Consider the following 19,268-nt stretch of genomic DNA (forward strand, 5'->3'; position numbering starts at 1 on the left):
TTAACTGTCTTCATGTTTTCAATTATTTCACACCACTTGAATAACACTTCCAATACAGAGATCAAAATTACTCTCTGGTGCAAAAGGCCATTAACAAAGTTGTAATTCAGAGCCTTCTCAAGGGCATTTTCTAATTTTCCAATCCACTTGCCACATAAAGCAATACTTTTTATTTTTATTTTACACATCTAGTTCCGTAGGACCAAACTGAGGAGCAAATCTCCAAAGTCATCGCACGTGACAGTACATGAAATTACAACATATGAGTAATAAAAGATAAAATAAAATGTTTATGAACTCAAAAAAGGCAAGCCATAAGTTTATGTAAGTGCAATCAACAATACAACACAGGAATCAGCTTAATTTTTCAAGGAACTCCTTGACAGAATAGGAGTGACCCATGAGGAAACTCTTCAGTTTCGATTTGAAAGTGCATGTGTTATTGCTAAGATTTTTGCATTCTTGTGGTAGTGTACTGAAAATGGCTGCAGCAGTAACTGCACACCTTTCTGCACAGGAGTCAAGGAAGTACGATCCAAATACAGATCTGATATTAACTGATTGAAATCTGCTAATTCTTGGGAATAAGCTGATATTGTTAACAAGAAAAGTAGAGAGAGAAAGAGAGAGAGAGAGAGAGAGAGAGAGAGAGAGAGAGAGACCAATGTCAGAATACCAAAACTAATGAACAGGAGACAACAAAAGAGTCACGAACTTACACCACTTATTTTCCAAACTGCGTCTTTCTGAGCCAAAAAAATCTTTTGAGAATTGGATGAGTTACCCCAAAATATAATACCACATGCCCTAAGCAAATGAAAATAAGTAAAGTAGACTACTTTTTCTGTCTAACTATCACTTACTTCAGATACCATTCAAATAGTAAAAATGGCAGCATCAAGTCTTTGAACAAGATCCTGAATGTGGGCTTTCCATGACAGTTTATTACATCTGAACACCTAGAAATCTGAACTGTTCAGTTTCACTAATCATATGCCCATTCTGCGAGATTAAAATGTCGGGTTTTGTTGAACTGTGTGTTAGAAACAGTAAAAACTGAGTCTTATTGTGATTTAACATTAGTTTATTTTCTACAAGCCATGAACTTATGAAATGCACTATTTGAAACAGTGCCAATGTCACACACAACATCCTTTACTATCAAGCTAGTGTCATCAGGAAACAGAAATATTGTAGAATCACATGTAATACTAGAGGGCTCGTCATTTATATAACTAAGGAACAGGAGTGGCCCCAACAATGCTCCCTGAGGCAACTCCCATTGGACAATGCCCCATTCAGACCACCACATCTTAGCCATTCTTGGTACTGTGGATAATGACCTTTCGTTGTCTGTTGTTAAAGCAACCAATTAAGAGCTACTCCCCTATTCCATAATGGTCCAACTACTGGAGCAATATTTTGTGATAAATACAATCAAACACCTCAGTTAAATCAAAAAAGATGTCTAGCATTCAAAACCTTTAGTTTAATCCATCCAGTACCTCACAGGGACAAGAGAATATAGAATTTTCAGTTGTTAAACCACTTCTAAAACTAAACTGTACATTTGACAGCAAAATATGTAAAATAAAATGATCAATTATCCTTGCACACACAACCTTTTCAATAACTTTAGCAAAGACTGGCCACAAACCTTTTTTCATATCACATAAATCATTTTTAAAGAAGCTATGGAATAAAAATGACTTTACTGACCAAAAACTGAAAAATACAGATTAAAACCGACCAATCTGAAAAATACTTACTTTTAATGATTTTAATGAATGTTTTCCATCCCTGCATTCTTCTGTAAATAAGACATCACTATTTTGCACATATGACTTATTAAACTATTGGAGCTGGAATTATTACATTCTTCTTGAAGTCCGAGGGTATTTTGACTGTCTCATATATCTTGCACAAAATGTGGAATAGTTTTGTCATCACTGGTTCTGCCTAGGATGTCAATAGTTCTGAGGTAATGCTATCTACTCCAGCGGCCTTGTTTAAATTTAGATATTTCAGTGCTCTGTCAAATTATTCTCGCAATGTCATATTTCCCCTCTCCTCTCCATCTCCTTTCTCTTCCATTTTGATAATATTGTTTTCAAGTTCATTTCCCTTGCAGAATACACCTATATGTTGTGTCGCTCTTTCGCTTCTTAAGTCAGTACTGACTTGTCATCTGAATACTTTATATTGATACATAGTAAAACTCTAAAGCAGCATAAAAAACAATCCAGCAAATGGATACTAAAGCTGGCTTTACAGCCAAATACACAGCTGTATGTAATTGTGATCAAACAATATGGTCCTCCCAACAAGAATGGGAATTAAGTCAGCCACAGATTCAATTATATCACTCCTAAGAATTCATAAAGAGAAATCTAAAAAATCATGGGAGATTTGAATAAGATTCTTTGAATTATAAGTGACACACATGTCTACTGTCTCACCTGGACTCAATTTCTACAAGGTGTTCCATTTCTGTAAATAATGGTTTACTTGCAAAGGTGAGTTAACTAATGTATTGGTTGCCAATTCTGACACATACCAATAATAAAAAATAGAATACATCCACCCAGTTTGTCCATACAAATTGTTATATAATGTCAAATTGAGCAGATATCACACATTATCACAGTGCTGCACACAGCTGATAAATAACATTGAGTCTGTAAGAAAGTATCATAACTCCAAGTAGATGCACAATGAAAAAATAACACACAGCTAACAAGCAGTACCTCTGATCTTGCATAATGAATTTCTACTTGTAACTGAACACAACTGTAAAGAGAAGGCAAGAGAAAATTATTCAACTAATAAGGCACTCTTTTGCAGTACACGTAGTGTACTTGCAAAGGTTGTTGTCTAGATCAGTTATGATTAAAATTGTGGTGCCAGAGATTTGATGGATATTACATACTGTACTGACTCACACAAATAGGAAAATAGTTGACTCCATACATCTCAAGATCCTGAGCAATCTTAAGATATTCCATCTCTGCTTCGTCTCTGGACATACCACGATGATCGGCGTACCAGATTTTTATTCTGTCTTCCCACATTTCTGGTGTCATCTGGTACTGATCAATTACTCTCTGAGGTAACAAATCTTCACTTGCCAGCATTCCTGGCTTATGAGTTGCTTCATCATAGTCACCATACTACAACAAATATGTAAAATTATTGCATAAGATATAATACATTACAGGTTATAACATTTTATTTATTTGGCAGTAACATTCTTCAATATATCAAGATTGGTTGAACATTCTTAAATATGTCAAGACTATAAGTTTTTCAGCTTGATTTAAATATATTCTTCAGCCAAATGGATACGATATCTCACAACTGTATCAATTTATTGTGTTAAATCTATTAATAACTTCAAGATTGAGAAGGCTGTAATTCACTCACAGGAATATGGAAACAGAGAGAGAAATGCAGGCTTAAACATAAATGCAGATGCCAGCCAAGCCTGCAGGATATACTGATGCATCTCACCATGAATGGCACTTGTGCAACGTCCTCACTAGATTGTAGGTGTCAGAATAGCGTTTGTGTGAAGCTGTGAGTGCATTATGTTGGAACTAAGTGAATTTGAATGTCAGGATATTATTGGTGCTTATATAGTGGGTGCTCTCATAACCAAAATAGCCGAGTGTTTGGCATTTCAAAACTCATACCACATGCAGGGATAGTGAAAAAAAGTCATCCGCTAAGTCACAATGCTGATAAATGTGTATGTTAAAGCCATAAAATATGGGCTGTGGAGCAATGGAAGGAAGTCATTTGATCAGATGAGTCTCATTTCACACTGTTTCCAACTTCTGGCTGAGTTATGTACAGAGAGTGAAATGTGGCAGGGGCTTGGTGACGATTTGGGCAGCATATTGTGGTATTCCATAGGCCCCACGGTTACTCTACAAGGTGCAACGTTGTGTTATTGCCAATGTATAATGTTTGTTTTCCAATGGTGATGTTATGTTCCAAGACAACATGATCTCTGCTCATACAGCTTGCATTGTCTACGACTGGTTTTGTGAGCATAAGGACGAAATTGTCACACCCCCTAGTCACTGTAGTCACCAGACCAATCACTGAGCCTTTGTGATCTACTATGGAGAGAAGGGTGCATGGTTGCTCTCCACCTCCATCATTGTTACTTGACCTTGCCCCTATTTTGCAGTAAAAATGGTAAAACATACACATGAAAACCATACGGGACCTATATTTATCGATTTTGAGATGACTGGAAGCTATTTTGAACACCAATTGATTTTTTACACCATATTAGGCAAGATACTGTGTTGTATTTTTGGTGTTTCCATATTTTTGTCCACCCGCTATACTTTATTATTATTGTGGTCTTCAGTCCAAAGACTGGTTTGATGTAGCTCTCCTGTTAGTCTATTCTGTGCAAGCCTATTCATCCCCAAATAACTGTTGCAATATAAATCCATTTGAATCTGCCTACTGTATTCGTCCCTTGGTCTCCTTCAACAATTTTTACCCCTCCATTACCAATCTGGCAATTCACTGATGCCTCAGGAAGTGCCCTACCAATCAATTCTTCTTTTATCAAACAATGGAAACTCCAGATAGGAGTTCCCAAACTGTAGGAAAAAGCAAATTGCTACTTCACTCAAAGAAGACATGTCAAGTTGCAGACATGCACAACTAAAAGACACTACCACACCTGCATTTTGACATCTGTCATCACCAAGGCCTTCACTGACAGGCACTATCCCTCAGACCTGATCCACAAACAGAACTCCCTTGTCATTTCCCTTCACACCCCAAATCCTCCCACCACCCTCAACAACCAGCCACGAACGAGTGTCCCCTTCGTCACACAGTACCAGCCCAGACTGGAACAACTGATCCACATCCTTCACCAGGGCTTTGATTACCCATCACCATGCCCTAAAATGAGGGACATCCCACCTGCGATATTTCCTACCCCTCCTAAAGTTGTGTTCCATTGCCCACCCAACCTCCACAACATCCTAATATGTCCACATGGCACTCCGAATCCCAACCCCTTGCCACAAGGATCATATCCTTGTGGAAGACCCAGATGCAAAACCTGTCCCCACTTTATCCTACCCCATTAGGGGCCGGGCCACCTGTGAAACTAGCCATGTCATTTACCAACTCTGCTGCAATCATTGGACAGCTTTTTATATTGGTATGACTACCAACCAGCTGTCCACCAGGATGAATGGCCACTGCCAAACTGTGGCCAAGAGCAAAGTAGACCACCCTGTGGCACAACACGCAGCTGAACATAACACACTTGGCTTCAATGGCTGCTTCACTACCTGAGCCATCTGGATCCTCCCATCCGCCACCAGCTTTTCTGAACTGCGTGGATAGGAGTTATCCTTACAACACATTCTTTGCTCCCATAATTATTCCTGCCTCAACCCATGGTAACATACGGTTCCCACACCCTCCGCCCAACACTTTCTACCCCCTCTGTCCTATCACCTCCTCCCCATTCTCATCTCCCACCATGTTTATTTGCTGCCCTCACAACTCTGCTTTCTTTCTCTTTTTTACCCCTTCTCCATGCTCCACCACCCCCTGACGCAGTGCCTGTTGGCAGTTTAGTCCTGTACACTCCACCAGACAGCTCTCGTCTCTCTCCCCACCTGTACAATACTATCCCTTCCCCTTCCCAGCCTCCAGATTGCTGCTTGCATCCCACGTGACAGTTGCATTCTGGTCCAAGATCTGGAGTTGGTGGTTGTGCGTGCGTGAATTGTGCTTGCTTGTGCGTATCTCTTTTACTGATGAAGCCTGTAGCTGAAATCTTTTTGTGAGCGTTTTTAAATTGTGAGTCTGCAACTTGACGTGTCTTCTTTACAGCAAGTAGCAATCTGTCTTTTCCTACATTGTTGATCCCTTCGTTTAGTTAGGTTGTGTCACGAATTTCCTTTTTCTCCCCAATTCTATTCAGTAACACTTCCTTTGTTATTGAATCTAACCATCTAATCTTAATCATTCTTCTATAGCACTACAGTTAAAAAGCTGCTGTTCTGTTATTGTCTGAACTGCTTATCGTCCATGTTTCACATCCGTACAAGTCTACACTCCAGACAAATACCTTCAGAGAGAGAGAGAGAGAGAGAGACAACTTAAACTTATAATAAGTGTTAACAAATTCCTCTTTTTTTCTGAAATGCTTTTCTTGTTACTGTCAATCAGCAATTTATACCCTCTCTACTTCAGCCATCAGTTCTTTCACAGCCCAAATAGTAAAACTCATCTACTAGTTTTACTGTCTCATTTCCTTATCTAATTCCCTCCGCACTGTCTGATTTTCTTCAGCTAGAATCCATTACTCCTGTTTTACCTTTGTTTATGTTCATCTTCTAACCTCTTTTCAAGATACTATCCAGTCTGCTCAACTGCTCTTACTAGTCCTTTGAAGTCTCTGACAGAACTGCAATGTTATCAGTGAATCTTGGTCTAATATATAACACCTTTTTAGAATTTTTAAAAGAAAAGAAGACTGTTTAGAGAAAAATAATCAAAATAATTTATCACAAGAAGTATAGCTAAACACCTGTTAGACTTTGACATAACACCAGCAATATTAAATTAACAATTTTTTACTTAAAATAAGTCATCTTTTAGAGCTTTGACCTGTAACTTCAAATGTGTAATGAAATCATAAAGACTGATCATTAATAAAGATACTTGCAGTTCAATTTTCAATTTTAAAAAAAAATTATTAATTCAAAAATAATCTTGTTGTTTAATAAATACTACAGCTCAAAGGAGATACAGTCGACTCTGAATATTAAAACAAAGGTTTAAGAGATTAAGAACAAATAAAAGGCACTTGCAAAAGTGCGAGTGTATTGTATACCATGCAGCCAAGGAAAAATGTATGTCAAAGTGGAATGATGTTCTATAAAAATATGAATTAGAATAGACTGCTACTCACCACGTAGAGAAGCAGTTGAGCAGAGGCTGGAAACAATTAAATGTAGACTCTTTTACATTTTTTAGCTATTGGACAGTCTTTTATTATACAAAGGACACACCTGCCGAAGTCACATACAAAAGGCCACTGTCGTCTCCTCTGCTAGGGCGAGTAATGATATCAGCTGCATTGTGTAGTGTGAGTGCAGAAGAGATTTGTGGTGGAAGACAGAGGTGTAGAAGGGTAAAGGGTGGAGAAAGATATTGTAGTGCTGCCCTACCGATGAAAGCAGCCCTTTAGTTGCAAGTACTGTGCAGAATTCTACATAGTCATGACCGCTGACACGCTGTCTGTTCACGTGAGTGGCTACTGCCAAACTGTGGCCATGAGATAGCTGGCTGTTCAACATACACTCCTGGAAATGGAAAAAAGAACACATTGACACCGGTGTGTCAGACCCACTATACTTGCTCCGGACACTGCGAGAGGGCTGTACAAGCAATGATCACACGCACGGCACAGCGGACACACCAGGACCCGCGGTGTTGGCCGTCGAATGGCGCTAGCTGCGCAGCATTTGTGCACTGCCGCCGTCAGTGTCAGCCGGTTTGCCGTGGCATACAGAGCTCCATCGCAGTCTTTAACACTGGTAGCATGCCGCGACAGCGTGGACGTGAACCGTATGTGCAGTTGACGGACTTTGAGTGAGGGCATATAGTGGGCATGCGGGAGGCCGGGTGGACGTACCGCTGAATTGCTCAACACGTGGGGCGTGAGGTCTCCACAGTACATCGATGTTGTCGCCAGTGGTCGGCGGAAGGTGCACGTGCCCGTCGACCTGGGACCGGACCGCAGCGACGCACGGATGCACGCCAAGACCGTAGGATCCTACGCAGTGCCGTAGGGGACCGCACCGCCACTTCCCAGCAGATTAGGGACACTGTTCCTCCTGGGGTATCGGCGAGGACCATTCGCAACCGTCTCCATGAAGCTGGGCTACGGTCCCGCACACCGTTAGGCCGTCTTCCGCTCACGCCCCGACATCGTGCAGCCCGCCTCCAGTGGTGTCGCGACAGGCGTGAATGGAGGGACGAATGGAGACGTGTCGTCTTCAGCGATGAGAGTCGCTTCTGCCTTGGTGCCAATGATGGTCGTATGCGTGTTTGGCGCCGTGCAGGTGAGCGCCACAATCAGGACTGCATACGACCGAGGCACACAGGGCCAACACCCGGCATCATGGTGTGGGGAGCGATCTCCTACACTGGCCGTACACCACTGGTGATCGTCGAGGGGACACTGAATAGTGCACGGTACATCCAAACTGTCATCGAACCCATCGTTCTACCATTCCTAGACCGGCAAGGGAACTTGCTGTTCCAACAGGACAATGCACGTCCGCATGTATCCCGTGCCACCCAACGTGCTCTAGAAGGTGTAAGTCAACTACCCTGGCTAGCAAGATCTCCGGATCTGTCCCCCATTGAGCATGTTTGGGACTGGATGAAGCGTCGTCTCACGCGGTCTGCACGTCCAGCACGAACGCTGGTCCAACTGAGGCGCCAGGTGGAAATGGCATGGCAAGCCGTTCCACAGGACTACATCCAGCATCTCTACGATCGTCTCCATGGGAGAATAGCAGCCAGCATTGCTGCGAAAGGTGGATATACACTGTACTAGTGCCGACATTGTGCATGCTCTGTTGCCTGTGTCTATGTGCCTGTGGTTCTGTCAGTGTGATCATGTGATGTATCTGACCCCAGAAATGTGTCAATAAAGTTTCCCCTTCCTGGGACAATGAATTCACGGTGTTCTTATTTCAATTTCCAGGAGTGTAGTATGCCTGACTGTGCATCACAGTTCTTCCTATCAACATCAGTTTTTTGGACTGCACAGATGGGAACTCTGCCTGTGACGTGCACTTCATTCCTGTAACCATCCTGTCTTCAACTATCACTAGTCCCTGTCTCCACCTCCCTCTTTCAACCTTCCCCAGCCAACCAATGCTGTGCACCCTTGTATCCCACCATTCTCTCTTCATCATACCTTTGCACACTCCTATAGGCAGCACTACAGCATCTTCCCTCACCCCTACCCTCTGCCTCTCACTTCACTTGTGCACGTATGAACGTGTGTGGGGGAGGGGGCTGTGCACATGCATTTTTGTCTGAGAGAGAACTTTTTCCAGTCTGACAAAGGACTTTGTCCAATAGCTAATAAATATCCAACAGTATATGTACTTTTAAATGTACCTATCAGCAACTCAATGCCTCTCCTATGTGGTGGGTAGAAATCTGTCTTAAATAGTTTTGTAATTCCATTTTGGATTTTCCACTGTTTGAAAGATTTTCTACAAATATTTAAGATTCAGTCATACACAGAAATTTGACCAGTAATGTTTGCAGTTCTGACTCTGTAATAAAGATATCATAAAATAGATTCTTGCCAGTCCTATAGCTCCACGGTCAGAATGTACTTCACCCACCATTCCTTTATTGATTTTATCAATACAGAATGAAGAAAAAAAATGACATATAATAATTTTAATTTTATAATATTGATATTGGTGCCTTTGGCTTAACAGTGGTTGAGAATTATTTCTTACTTACCAGTATTTCAGGTGTAAGAAAGTATTCACTGATTTCTGTAGAAACAGAGGACCTTCTTACAATTCATTTACCACTAGGGTCAGAGGGGAGCAGGAGGAGGTGGGGGGGGGGGCAACATTCAGCAGTATATTTTAACATGCAAATTCTGCAGACTTGGCATTCTTTCTTCTAAGTTAATGTTTTGGATTTCAGATATGGATCCCTCTGGCACATCTGGGGATGGTAAATTACTGAGTACTGTCACTTTAGTATACTTTTCCTGATGAAAATTAGTTGTATACTGCTATGAGCTCACCTTAGCTTGCACAGCATACGATGCAAGCAAAACAGATGCCTCTGGAGGGCAGTAGATGTCCATTGATAGGATCGCTTGTTTAACTTGCAGAAAGAACAGATGCTGAGTAACCTCTTGCACCAATTCTTCCGCCACATCTTCAGGATAGAACTTCCCCAGAAACATGAATGCTGTTTGAGGCTGTTGTGGGATGCCTTGGTCCTGCACTGAAACCATTTTAAGGGTGAAGGTTTCTCTCTATTTTTATTCCTTCTCTCTCTCTCTCTCTCTCTCTCTCCCCCTCCTGTGTGTGTGTGTGTGTGTGTGTGTGAGAGAGAGAGAGAGAGAGAGAGAGAGAGAGATGCGTGGGTATGTTTATACACACAAACAATTGTGTTTCAGACAGTAGAAATGAAATCAACAACAATCATCAAAATGAGGGCACACATACTACATTTGGAATTGTTTTATAGTTTGTTTGAACACTTTGTGGTCTTTGTCTTGCATGGACATGGAGACATGTTGAGACCTGCCATGTCGTGTACAACACACTATGTCTATAAGGGACAGTAAAATGAAAATGAGAAACTATATAACGAACATGGTGTGGACATTGGTAACACATGTAGATGTGTGTATTGAAGTGTCCTCACCTAGGAATCAGTAAGGAATAGTAAGATGTTCGCCACTGTGCCATTGTCTTTAAGACATGCTTTATGTGAGGTCAACAAGTTGTATGTGCATTTGACTTCATTATGGAGACCAGGAAAGAGGAACAGTGAGGTGTAGTGCAGTTTTTGACTGCGGATGGGATGTCAGGAAGTGACATTAATGATTAAATGCCTGCTGTGTTTGGTGAACACATGCACACATGTTTGCATGGAATAAATGACTTCAAGAATGTCGGATGTCATTGAAAGACAGCAGTCGGCAGGAGAGGCTCATTATGTAACTAGCCCTTTTGCCATTGCTGTAGTGGATGCTCAGAGATGACCAACATATGGTGGAAGACATTTGGTTCATGTTGGGCATCAGTCATGGTTCCACTCCCACCATCATGTCAGAGCATCTGAAGTTTCAGAAAATCTGTGCACAGTGGGTTCCCAGAGCCTTACAGAGGAGCAGGAATTGAACAGAATTTTGACATCACTGCAGCATCTGGAATAGTATCACAATGAATAATATTTCCTGTCACATACTGTCATGGGAGGTGAATCATTAAGTCATCATTTTGAGCACGAGTACAAGTGTCAGAGCCAATAATAGTAAAAACATGGATTCACGCTAATGAAAAAATCCAAATCCATGCACATCAGCTCTAGGAAAGTCTTTGACTGCAAGGGTCTATTGCTTACTCACTTTCCGGAACATGGTATCACAATTAATACATACACGGATACTTCGCAAAAACTGAAGTGCGTCATCAAGTCCAAACATCCCGGAATATCGACAGATGGCATCATTGCCTGCCTCCCCCCCCCCCCCCCCCGGCCCAGCCCACACAACCCGGTCACAATTATCTGGACCCCTATTAGTGAACCTTAAGATGGAGTGTGTTCTTCTTTGGCATTTATGACAGCTTGCACGCTGCTGGAGGAGACACTTTTAATGATGCGTCTGAATGTCTGTGGAGGAATGGCAGCCTATTCCATTTTAGGAATGTTATTGTTCACAAACCATTGCCTCATAGATGCTGCTTTATGACAGGTTGCAGTGTTGTGCAGATACAAACTATCATCATCATCTCGAAACTGTTCTGTTTGCATCCTTCTGCAATTAACGTTTTCTTAAGCTCAATAACGGGACCACACCCTAACCATGAAAAACAGTCTCATATTGTAACAAAACTTTCTCCAAAATTTCCAACACCTTGTGTTTATCTGCTCTGGGTGGTTATTGCAGATATGATGTGTTAGTGGAATAATGTGCTCCATTCCCACAAGATGATGGGTTAGTGTGATAATGTGCTCCATTCCCACAAGACATTAATTTTGTACCAATTATATCGTGTCAAGCAAACATGCTGAATTGTGTATATGTCATCTTGCACAGTACACAGCAAAATATGTTAATAAGCTAAGATCACTATACTCGGTAGAGTGTCGAAGTCAAAATCTAGATTGCACACAGGAAATAGACAAAAACACAGAGCCAAAGGGTGGTGTATTCCTCTAAAAAACATTGCCAGATAGTTATTAGTGATTACTGAAAGTTTAGCTAGGAATGAAAACAGCATACAAAGGAAACTGATGATTTTTGTATTTTTTAAGAAATAATATACAATCATAATACATTGTAACACAGCTACTGCAGATAACTTTAAAATGAAAGTTCCATCTTTACTGTTGCCCGTCACCATTCCATGCCATTGTGTGATAACTTTAAGGATATAAGAAACCCACACAGGAACATGTTTCAATCTGTTGTCACTTGAATGTAATATCAAGACACTACAATATAGAATTGAGGCAGGAACTATTATTAAGACAGCAAAGAGTTCTTTCAAGGCAACAGAAATGAGGCTCTTTTGTTACTGGCTACAAAAGACAAAAATGGACCAGAGAATGGCAATATTTTTACATGAAGACATAGCAGCTTAAGAACTTTAACATCCAGGCACATGGATTGAGATACGAGGTGCGGCTAGAAAAAAACCGGACTGATGCTGGAAAAAACATTTATTTACAATTATTTACAATTTCATGTTGTCTCCTTCAATGTACTCTCCTCCTCGGTCTCTACACCACTCCATACGAATTTTCCACTGTTCATAGCAATGCTGCAGATCATTTTCGGTAAGTCCATACATTACTTCCGTCTCTTTTTCTTTTACTGCTTCAACAGTCTCAAATCTAGTTCCTTTCAAAGCTGACTTGACTTTAGGGAAAAGAAAAAAGTCACAGGGGGCCAAATCAGGTGAGTAGGGTGGATGATCTAGGATGGGAATGTTGCGTTTTGCCAAAAACGTCTTCAACGTCTTGGTGAAGGATCCATGACTTTTTTCTCCACAAATCGTTCCATTTTCTCCGTACTCGCTCACGTAGGGTAGCCAGGATGCTAATGTAGTAATGCTGATTCACTGTTTGTCCCTCTGGTACCCAATCAATGTGCACAATCCCTTTGATGTCAAAAAAAAAACAATCATCATTGCCTTGAATTTCGATTTTGACATTCGTGCTTTTTTTTGTCGTGGAGAACCAGGAGTTTTCCAATGCATCAATTGGCGTTTAGTTTCGGGATCGTAAGTAAAAAACCACGATTCATCGCAAGTAATAACATTTTGTAAGAAGGTGGGATCACTTTCAATGTTTTCCAGGATGTCAGAACAAATCATTCTTCGGCGTTCCTTCTGTTCAATTGTGAGAAACTTTGGAACCATTTTTGAACACACTTCGTTCATGTTGAAACTTTCATGAAGAATCTGCCTAACACTTTCCTTGTCAACTCCTGTTAACTCAGACACTGCTCTGATTGTTAAACGGCGATCTTGTCGAACAAGTTTACCGATTTTTTCAATGTTTGCATCAGTTTTTGCTGACAATGGTCTGCCAGTGCGACTGTCATCACTGGTGTCTTCGCGGCCATCTTTAAATCGTTTAAACCACTCAAACACTTGTGTTCGCGATAAACAATCATCGCCGTACACTTGTTGTAACATTACAAACGTTTCACTTGCAGATTTTCCTAGTTTGAAACAAAATTTGATGTTAACACGCTGTTCTTTCTGTACACTCAACATTTTCCGATGCACAGACAAAACGTCAACTACTTAAAACAGACGCCACGGGCAGACTGAGTGCAGGAGGCAGATGAAACTCGAGCAGTAGGCGGAGCGAGAGTCACGTGACAGGCCACGCGACTTTCAGCCTTATTGCATTCGTTTTATTGTTTCACCAGTACTAGTCCGGTTTTTTTCTAGCCACACCTCGTATACGACAGCATTTAGGATGGGAAAAAGTTCTCCTGGGGATCCTTGAAGTAAAACAATTACAGCTTAGAGCCATATGGAAAGAAAAGCTCCTCTTAGAAGTTCTTGAGTATACTTCGATCAAAATGTTTCTGATAAGAGACCAAGAGGGAGAATTTGTTATGGCTGAAGAAACAGATTTTTAATGACCCCAAAGCCAGATATGCCACCTCATATAAAATATACAAACAACAACTACAAACAGGCACAACACTATGAAGGAGGCTTACACAGAACTGCAACTGACTTGTCAATGTGGAGAAATAACACTGATGACAGTTTGTCTAGAGTTAACAGAAGAAATTAAATGTAGCACTCCAAGACCACGTAAACTTGACACAATCTAAAGAATTTTGCCACTAGTTCTACAATTCAATGCTATTTCTCTTTATCAAACAAAATATTAACATAAAAATTGCAAATTTGATTTTTTCCTTCTTATGATGTAGCTACTACAATAAATGAAATTCCAAGGAGGAATCAATAAACAGAAATGAGGAAAATCAACTGCTCACCTGTTCCTCAGTGACATTTGCATACAGGTGATGAGTAACAGTACATAGATGTAACTAACCAGTGAGCTGCAATTATTTTCCAGTCTAAGACTCTCTCTCTCTCTCTCTCTCTCTCTCTCTCTCTCTCTCTCTCTCTCTCACATACACACACACACACACACACAAAGGCAAACTCCCAAATGCTTCTATCTGTGGCCATGGTGACACTGTCTTTGATGAGTGTTTGCTTAAGCTGACAGAAGTAGGGACAGAGAAAAAGTGTGAGGCAACTGGAAAGGTGTAAGATGTTATTCACTCTGTGCATTCAGCAAGATGTGAAAGAAATGAAGGAGAAGTTTGAAATGGAAATTAAAGTTCAGGGAGAAGAAATAAAAACTTAGAGGTTTGCCAATAGCTTGGTGATTCCGTCAGCAATGGCAAATGACTTGAAGGAGCAGTTGAATGGAATGGATAGTGTCTTGAAAAAAAAAAAGCTTATTACACGATGCACATTGACAAAAGTAAAACAAGACTACTGGAATGTAGTCAAATGAAATCAGGTGATGCTAAAGAAATTAAATTAGGGCATGTTATTTGGACAGAAAAATAAGTTATGATGCGCCAAGTAGGAAGGATACAAAATGAGAACAGGCAATAGCAGAAAAAGCGTTTCTGAATAACAGGAATTTGTTAACATCTAATATAAATTTAAGTGGCAGGAAATCTCTTATTTGTCTGGAATATGGCCTTGTATGGAAGTGAAATGTGGATGACTAGCAAGAATAGAATAGTGCTACAGAACAATGCTGAATATTAGATGTATATATAGAATAACAAATGAGGAGGTAATGAATCAAACTGAAGAACAAAGAAGTTTTTAAGGCACAACCTGACTAAAAGAAGGGATCTGTTGATAGGACACAGCCTGAGGCATCCAGGAATAGTCAATTTGGTGATGGCAGGAAATATGGGGGTAAAAATTGTACAAGCTTGAATACAGTAAGCAGGTTCAAATGGATGTAGGTTTGAGTAGTTATGCAGAGATGAAAAAGCTTGCACAGGATAGACTACAACAAACCAGTCTTTGAACTCCTACAAAACTGATCTACATTTGCATGTGTCTGTTCAATGGAGCTCCTTGAAAATGTGAATGGGCTATGCATTTTTCCACCCCTTGGAATATTTCACTCCTCCAGCAATTTACAGTAAACTGCTGCTACAAGAGGAGCAAGTTCTTTAGCGTAGTCTAGGTGGATCGTTTGGGCAGATCACTCTGTCCTGCCACTTTTCGTTTGCTGAGTGATTTTTAGCTAATGTTGTATCCCATAGACAGTTATTTGTCATTTAGATGTTTAAGCAATGGTTGAAAGGAGGAATTTCAGCATGATCTTCCTCAGTGAAATAATTTTGGGAAAAAAATTTAGTGTATCGGCATTCTCTCTATTATCCTCAACTTTGATGCCATTATTGTCACCAAGTGTCTCAATCAAATTGGTAGATAGAATTTTACTTTAAATACAACAAATGCTTCAGACATATCAATCATATAACACTAATTTTGGCTTCTTTCAGTATTTGTTCATGTATGAGATTTTGGTTACATTTAAAGCTGTGTTCAAGTGCTCTTTGCTATTGAAGCGGCTTTATGACTTCAGCAAAGATTTCTGAATATAGCCTATAATATTTATTTTAAGCTTGCGCAAAGCCACCCCCACTATCATAATAAATTAAATTCTCCTCTACCAGTAGTTGCTACAATGAACCACTTTTTAAATCCTGTTTTTATAACTGCTGCTTCATTTTCAGTCCTCCTTTTACCACAGTTTGCCTCCTACCATCAAACCATTAGCCCTTGCTGTTTTTACCTCTATCAGTGAAGAACACTTGTTTTTGTCCTAGTTAGAATTCAATCTCATATATTCTTTCTGAAAACCTATCTGATAACTAATGACCCTCCCAAAGGACTTACCATCAAAATCAGAAAATTAGAATACATAAGTAAGTAACAAGTCACCAGCAATAGTTAGCATTTTTCATTATATTCTTTGAAAATTGCATGAAAAACAATGTACATAATGATAGTTCTTTCACTTCTTGTTATTTTATTATTTAGTTCTTTTTCACAATTTGGTCCCATTTACAAATATTCATATATGTAAAAATGTCTTAATCATGTAAAAAGGGTATTGGAAATTATTATTTATAGCGTTTTTTTAAGCATGACCCTCACACATGCATCAAGAGATTTGGTAAAACAACATGGGAGCTGAGTCAAAATGGCCAGTTCAGTGAGTAAACATATATATTCAATTTTCACTTTTTTCTATGCCCCACAAGCTTAGTATTTATCAGTTTTTGAAGCTCATCTTTGGAACATTATAAAGTTGAAACTTCCTGGCAGATTAAAACTGTGTGCCGGACCGAGACTTGAACTCGGTACCTTTGCCTTTCGCAGGCAAGTGCTCTACCATCTGAGTTACCCAAGCACGGCTCACGCCCCGTCCTCACAGCTTTAGTTCTGCCAGTACCTCGTCTCCTACCTTTCTTCCAGGAGTGCTAGTTCTGCAAGGTTCAAAGGGAGCTTCTGTGAAGTTTGGAAGGTAGGAGACGAGGTACTGGCAGAACTAAAGCTGTGAGGATGGGGCGTGAGACGTGCTTGGGTAGCTCAGATGGTTGAGCGCTTGCCCGTGAAAGGCAAAGGTCCCGAGTTAGAGTCTCGGTCCGGCACACAGTTTTAATCTGCCAGGAAGTTTCATATCAGTGCACACTCCACTGCAGAGTGAATATCTCATTCTGGAATCATTATAAAGTTAATTATTAACTGTCAAAACTTCAAGTAATAAACCTGGCAGCAATCTGCAACAATAACTGATTGGCAGAAACTACAAGAAATACATCTGAGTTTTTATCACTGTACGAATGCTGTATCACAGAATACTGTTCCCACACTATGGTGCTTCAGTAAATCAGAAATTACCTTTCTTGTCCAGTTTCAACCATGATATAAAGCCTTTTGAATCTTCATATTGAAGTCCAAAATACCATGTTTCTCTTAGTCCAATAGTGCGGCACACCAAATCGAACAGATCTCTTCCAGTAGCACGCCACTGAAATTAATATGAAGGCCCAATAAAAATAAAGCGCAAAAAAATTACACTACACATGATCAAAATTTATGTTTATAATATTTTATTTCTAGAAAAAGGCCACTATCATTCAAATATTATGCATGAATAAACATATCTGAGTGTGAATATGATATTTCTAATGTCAATCAATTTTATTGGTTGCAATTGCAATTTTGACTACCTACTATTATCTAGCAAACTTAATGGGTACTATAGTATCTGTTGATAAAGCTGTGTTATCTATATGAGTTGGATCCTAATGAAAACTTGAATGACATAATGACAGCACACAAACTAAATTTCCCCACTCGTATACCTCCCAGCCAGTCAGATTAAAATGACAAGTGAATCCCTAGTCGTAATGGACATCACTGTACCATTTCACATGTACAGAGCCCTGCTACCTGTGAAATTCTGCTGCAGCAATCAGTAGTGGATTACTGCTGCTGTTGTGGTCTTCAGTCCAAAGACTGGTTTGATGCAGCTCTCCATGCTACTCTATCTTAAACAAGCCTCTTCATCTCCGAAATAACTACTGCAACCTACATCTTTCTGAATCTGCTTAGTGTATTAATCTCTTGGTCTCCCTCTATGATTTTTACCACCCACACTTCCCTCCAATACTAAACTGGTGATCCCTAGATGTCTCAGAATGTTTCCTATCAACCAATCCCTTCTTTCGGTCAAGTTTTGCCACAATTTATTGTCTACCCAATTGTATTCAGTACCTCCTCGTTAGTCATATGGTCAACCCATCTAATCTCTAGCATTCTTCTGCAGCACCACATTTCGAAAGCTTGTATTCTCTTTTCATCTAAACTGTTTATCGTCCAATGCTTCACTTCCATGCATGGCTACACTCCAGACAAGTACCTCCAGAAAAGACTTCCTAACACATAAATTTATATTCAGTGTTAACAAATTTCTGTTCTTCAGAAATGCTTTTCTTGTCACTGCCTGTCTACATTTTATACCCTCTTTAACTTCGGTCATCACCAGTTATTTTGCTGCCCAAATAGCAAAACTTATCTTCTACTTTAAGTGACTTGTTTCGTAACCTAATTCCCTTAACATCACCTGATCTAATTTAACAACATTCCATTATCCTTGTTATGCTTATGTTGATGTTTGTCTTATATAATCCTTTCAAGACACTGTCCATTGCACTCAACTGTTATTCCAAGTCCTTTGTATCTCTGACAGAATTACAATCTCATCAGCAAACCACAAAGTTTTTTTCTCCCTTCCCATTCCAAATTTTTCTTTGGTTTCCTATACTGCTTCTTCAATGTACACACTGAGTAACACCAGCGATAGGCTACAACCATGTCTCACTCCCTTCTCAACCATTGCTTCAATTTAATGCCCCTACAAGTTGTAAATAGTGTTTTGCTCCCTGTATTTTATCCCCGCTACCTTCAGAATTCCAAAGAGAGTATTCCAGTCAACATTGTCAAAATCTTTATCTAAATCCACAAATGCCATAAATGTAGGTTTGCTTTTCTTCTCTTTACGGGGGGATTGTGACCAAAGTTACTCAGGTGGATGGAGGGGAGGACATAAAAACATGCATGGGGCATAGTTGCATGTTTACAGGACAGAGTCAGTTTTCCAATCAGACTGTAATGAGTGCCAGCAGTATGTTCATGCTCCAGCAGTCACCAGCAGATGTCTAATGTGAGCAATGATGCAGTCCAAAATTACATTGAAAGTATAAGTTATCTGCTGCAAATTGTGTGTAAGTCAAAGAACACTGTACAATGAACCAAATGAGGCAGTGCAATTGTAAAAACAAACAAACACAAACACACACACACACACACACACACACACACACACACACACACACACACACA

General features: G+C 40.1%; 1 protein-coding gene across 1 annotated transcript in view; it reads right to left on the reverse strand.

Moving 5' to 3' along the window:
* LOC126204462 (merlin) overlaps positions 1–19,268 on the reverse strand; it is a 156,944-nt gene that overhangs the window by 111,170 nt on the left and 26,506 nt on the right. Inside the window, exons 2-4 of the mRNA XM_049938849.1 lie at positions 17,262–17,391; positions 9,845–10,050; positions 2,943–3,170 (exon numbers count right to left, since the gene is read on the reverse strand). Coding sequence (XP_049794806.1) covers positions 2,943–3,170; positions 9,845–10,050; positions 17,262–17,391 — 564 coding nt within the window. The remainder of the gene's footprint in view (positions 1–2,942; positions 3,171–9,844; positions 10,051–17,261; positions 17,392–19,268) is intronic.

The sequence above is a fragment of the Schistocerca nitens genome, chromosome 9, assembly GCF_023898315.1.
Source record: "Schistocerca nitens isolate TAMUIC-IGC-003100 chromosome 9, iqSchNite1.1, whole genome shotgun sequence".
In the NCBI taxonomy this organism is placed as follows: Eukaryota; Metazoa; Arthropoda; class Insecta; order Orthoptera; family Acrididae; genus Schistocerca; species Schistocerca nitens.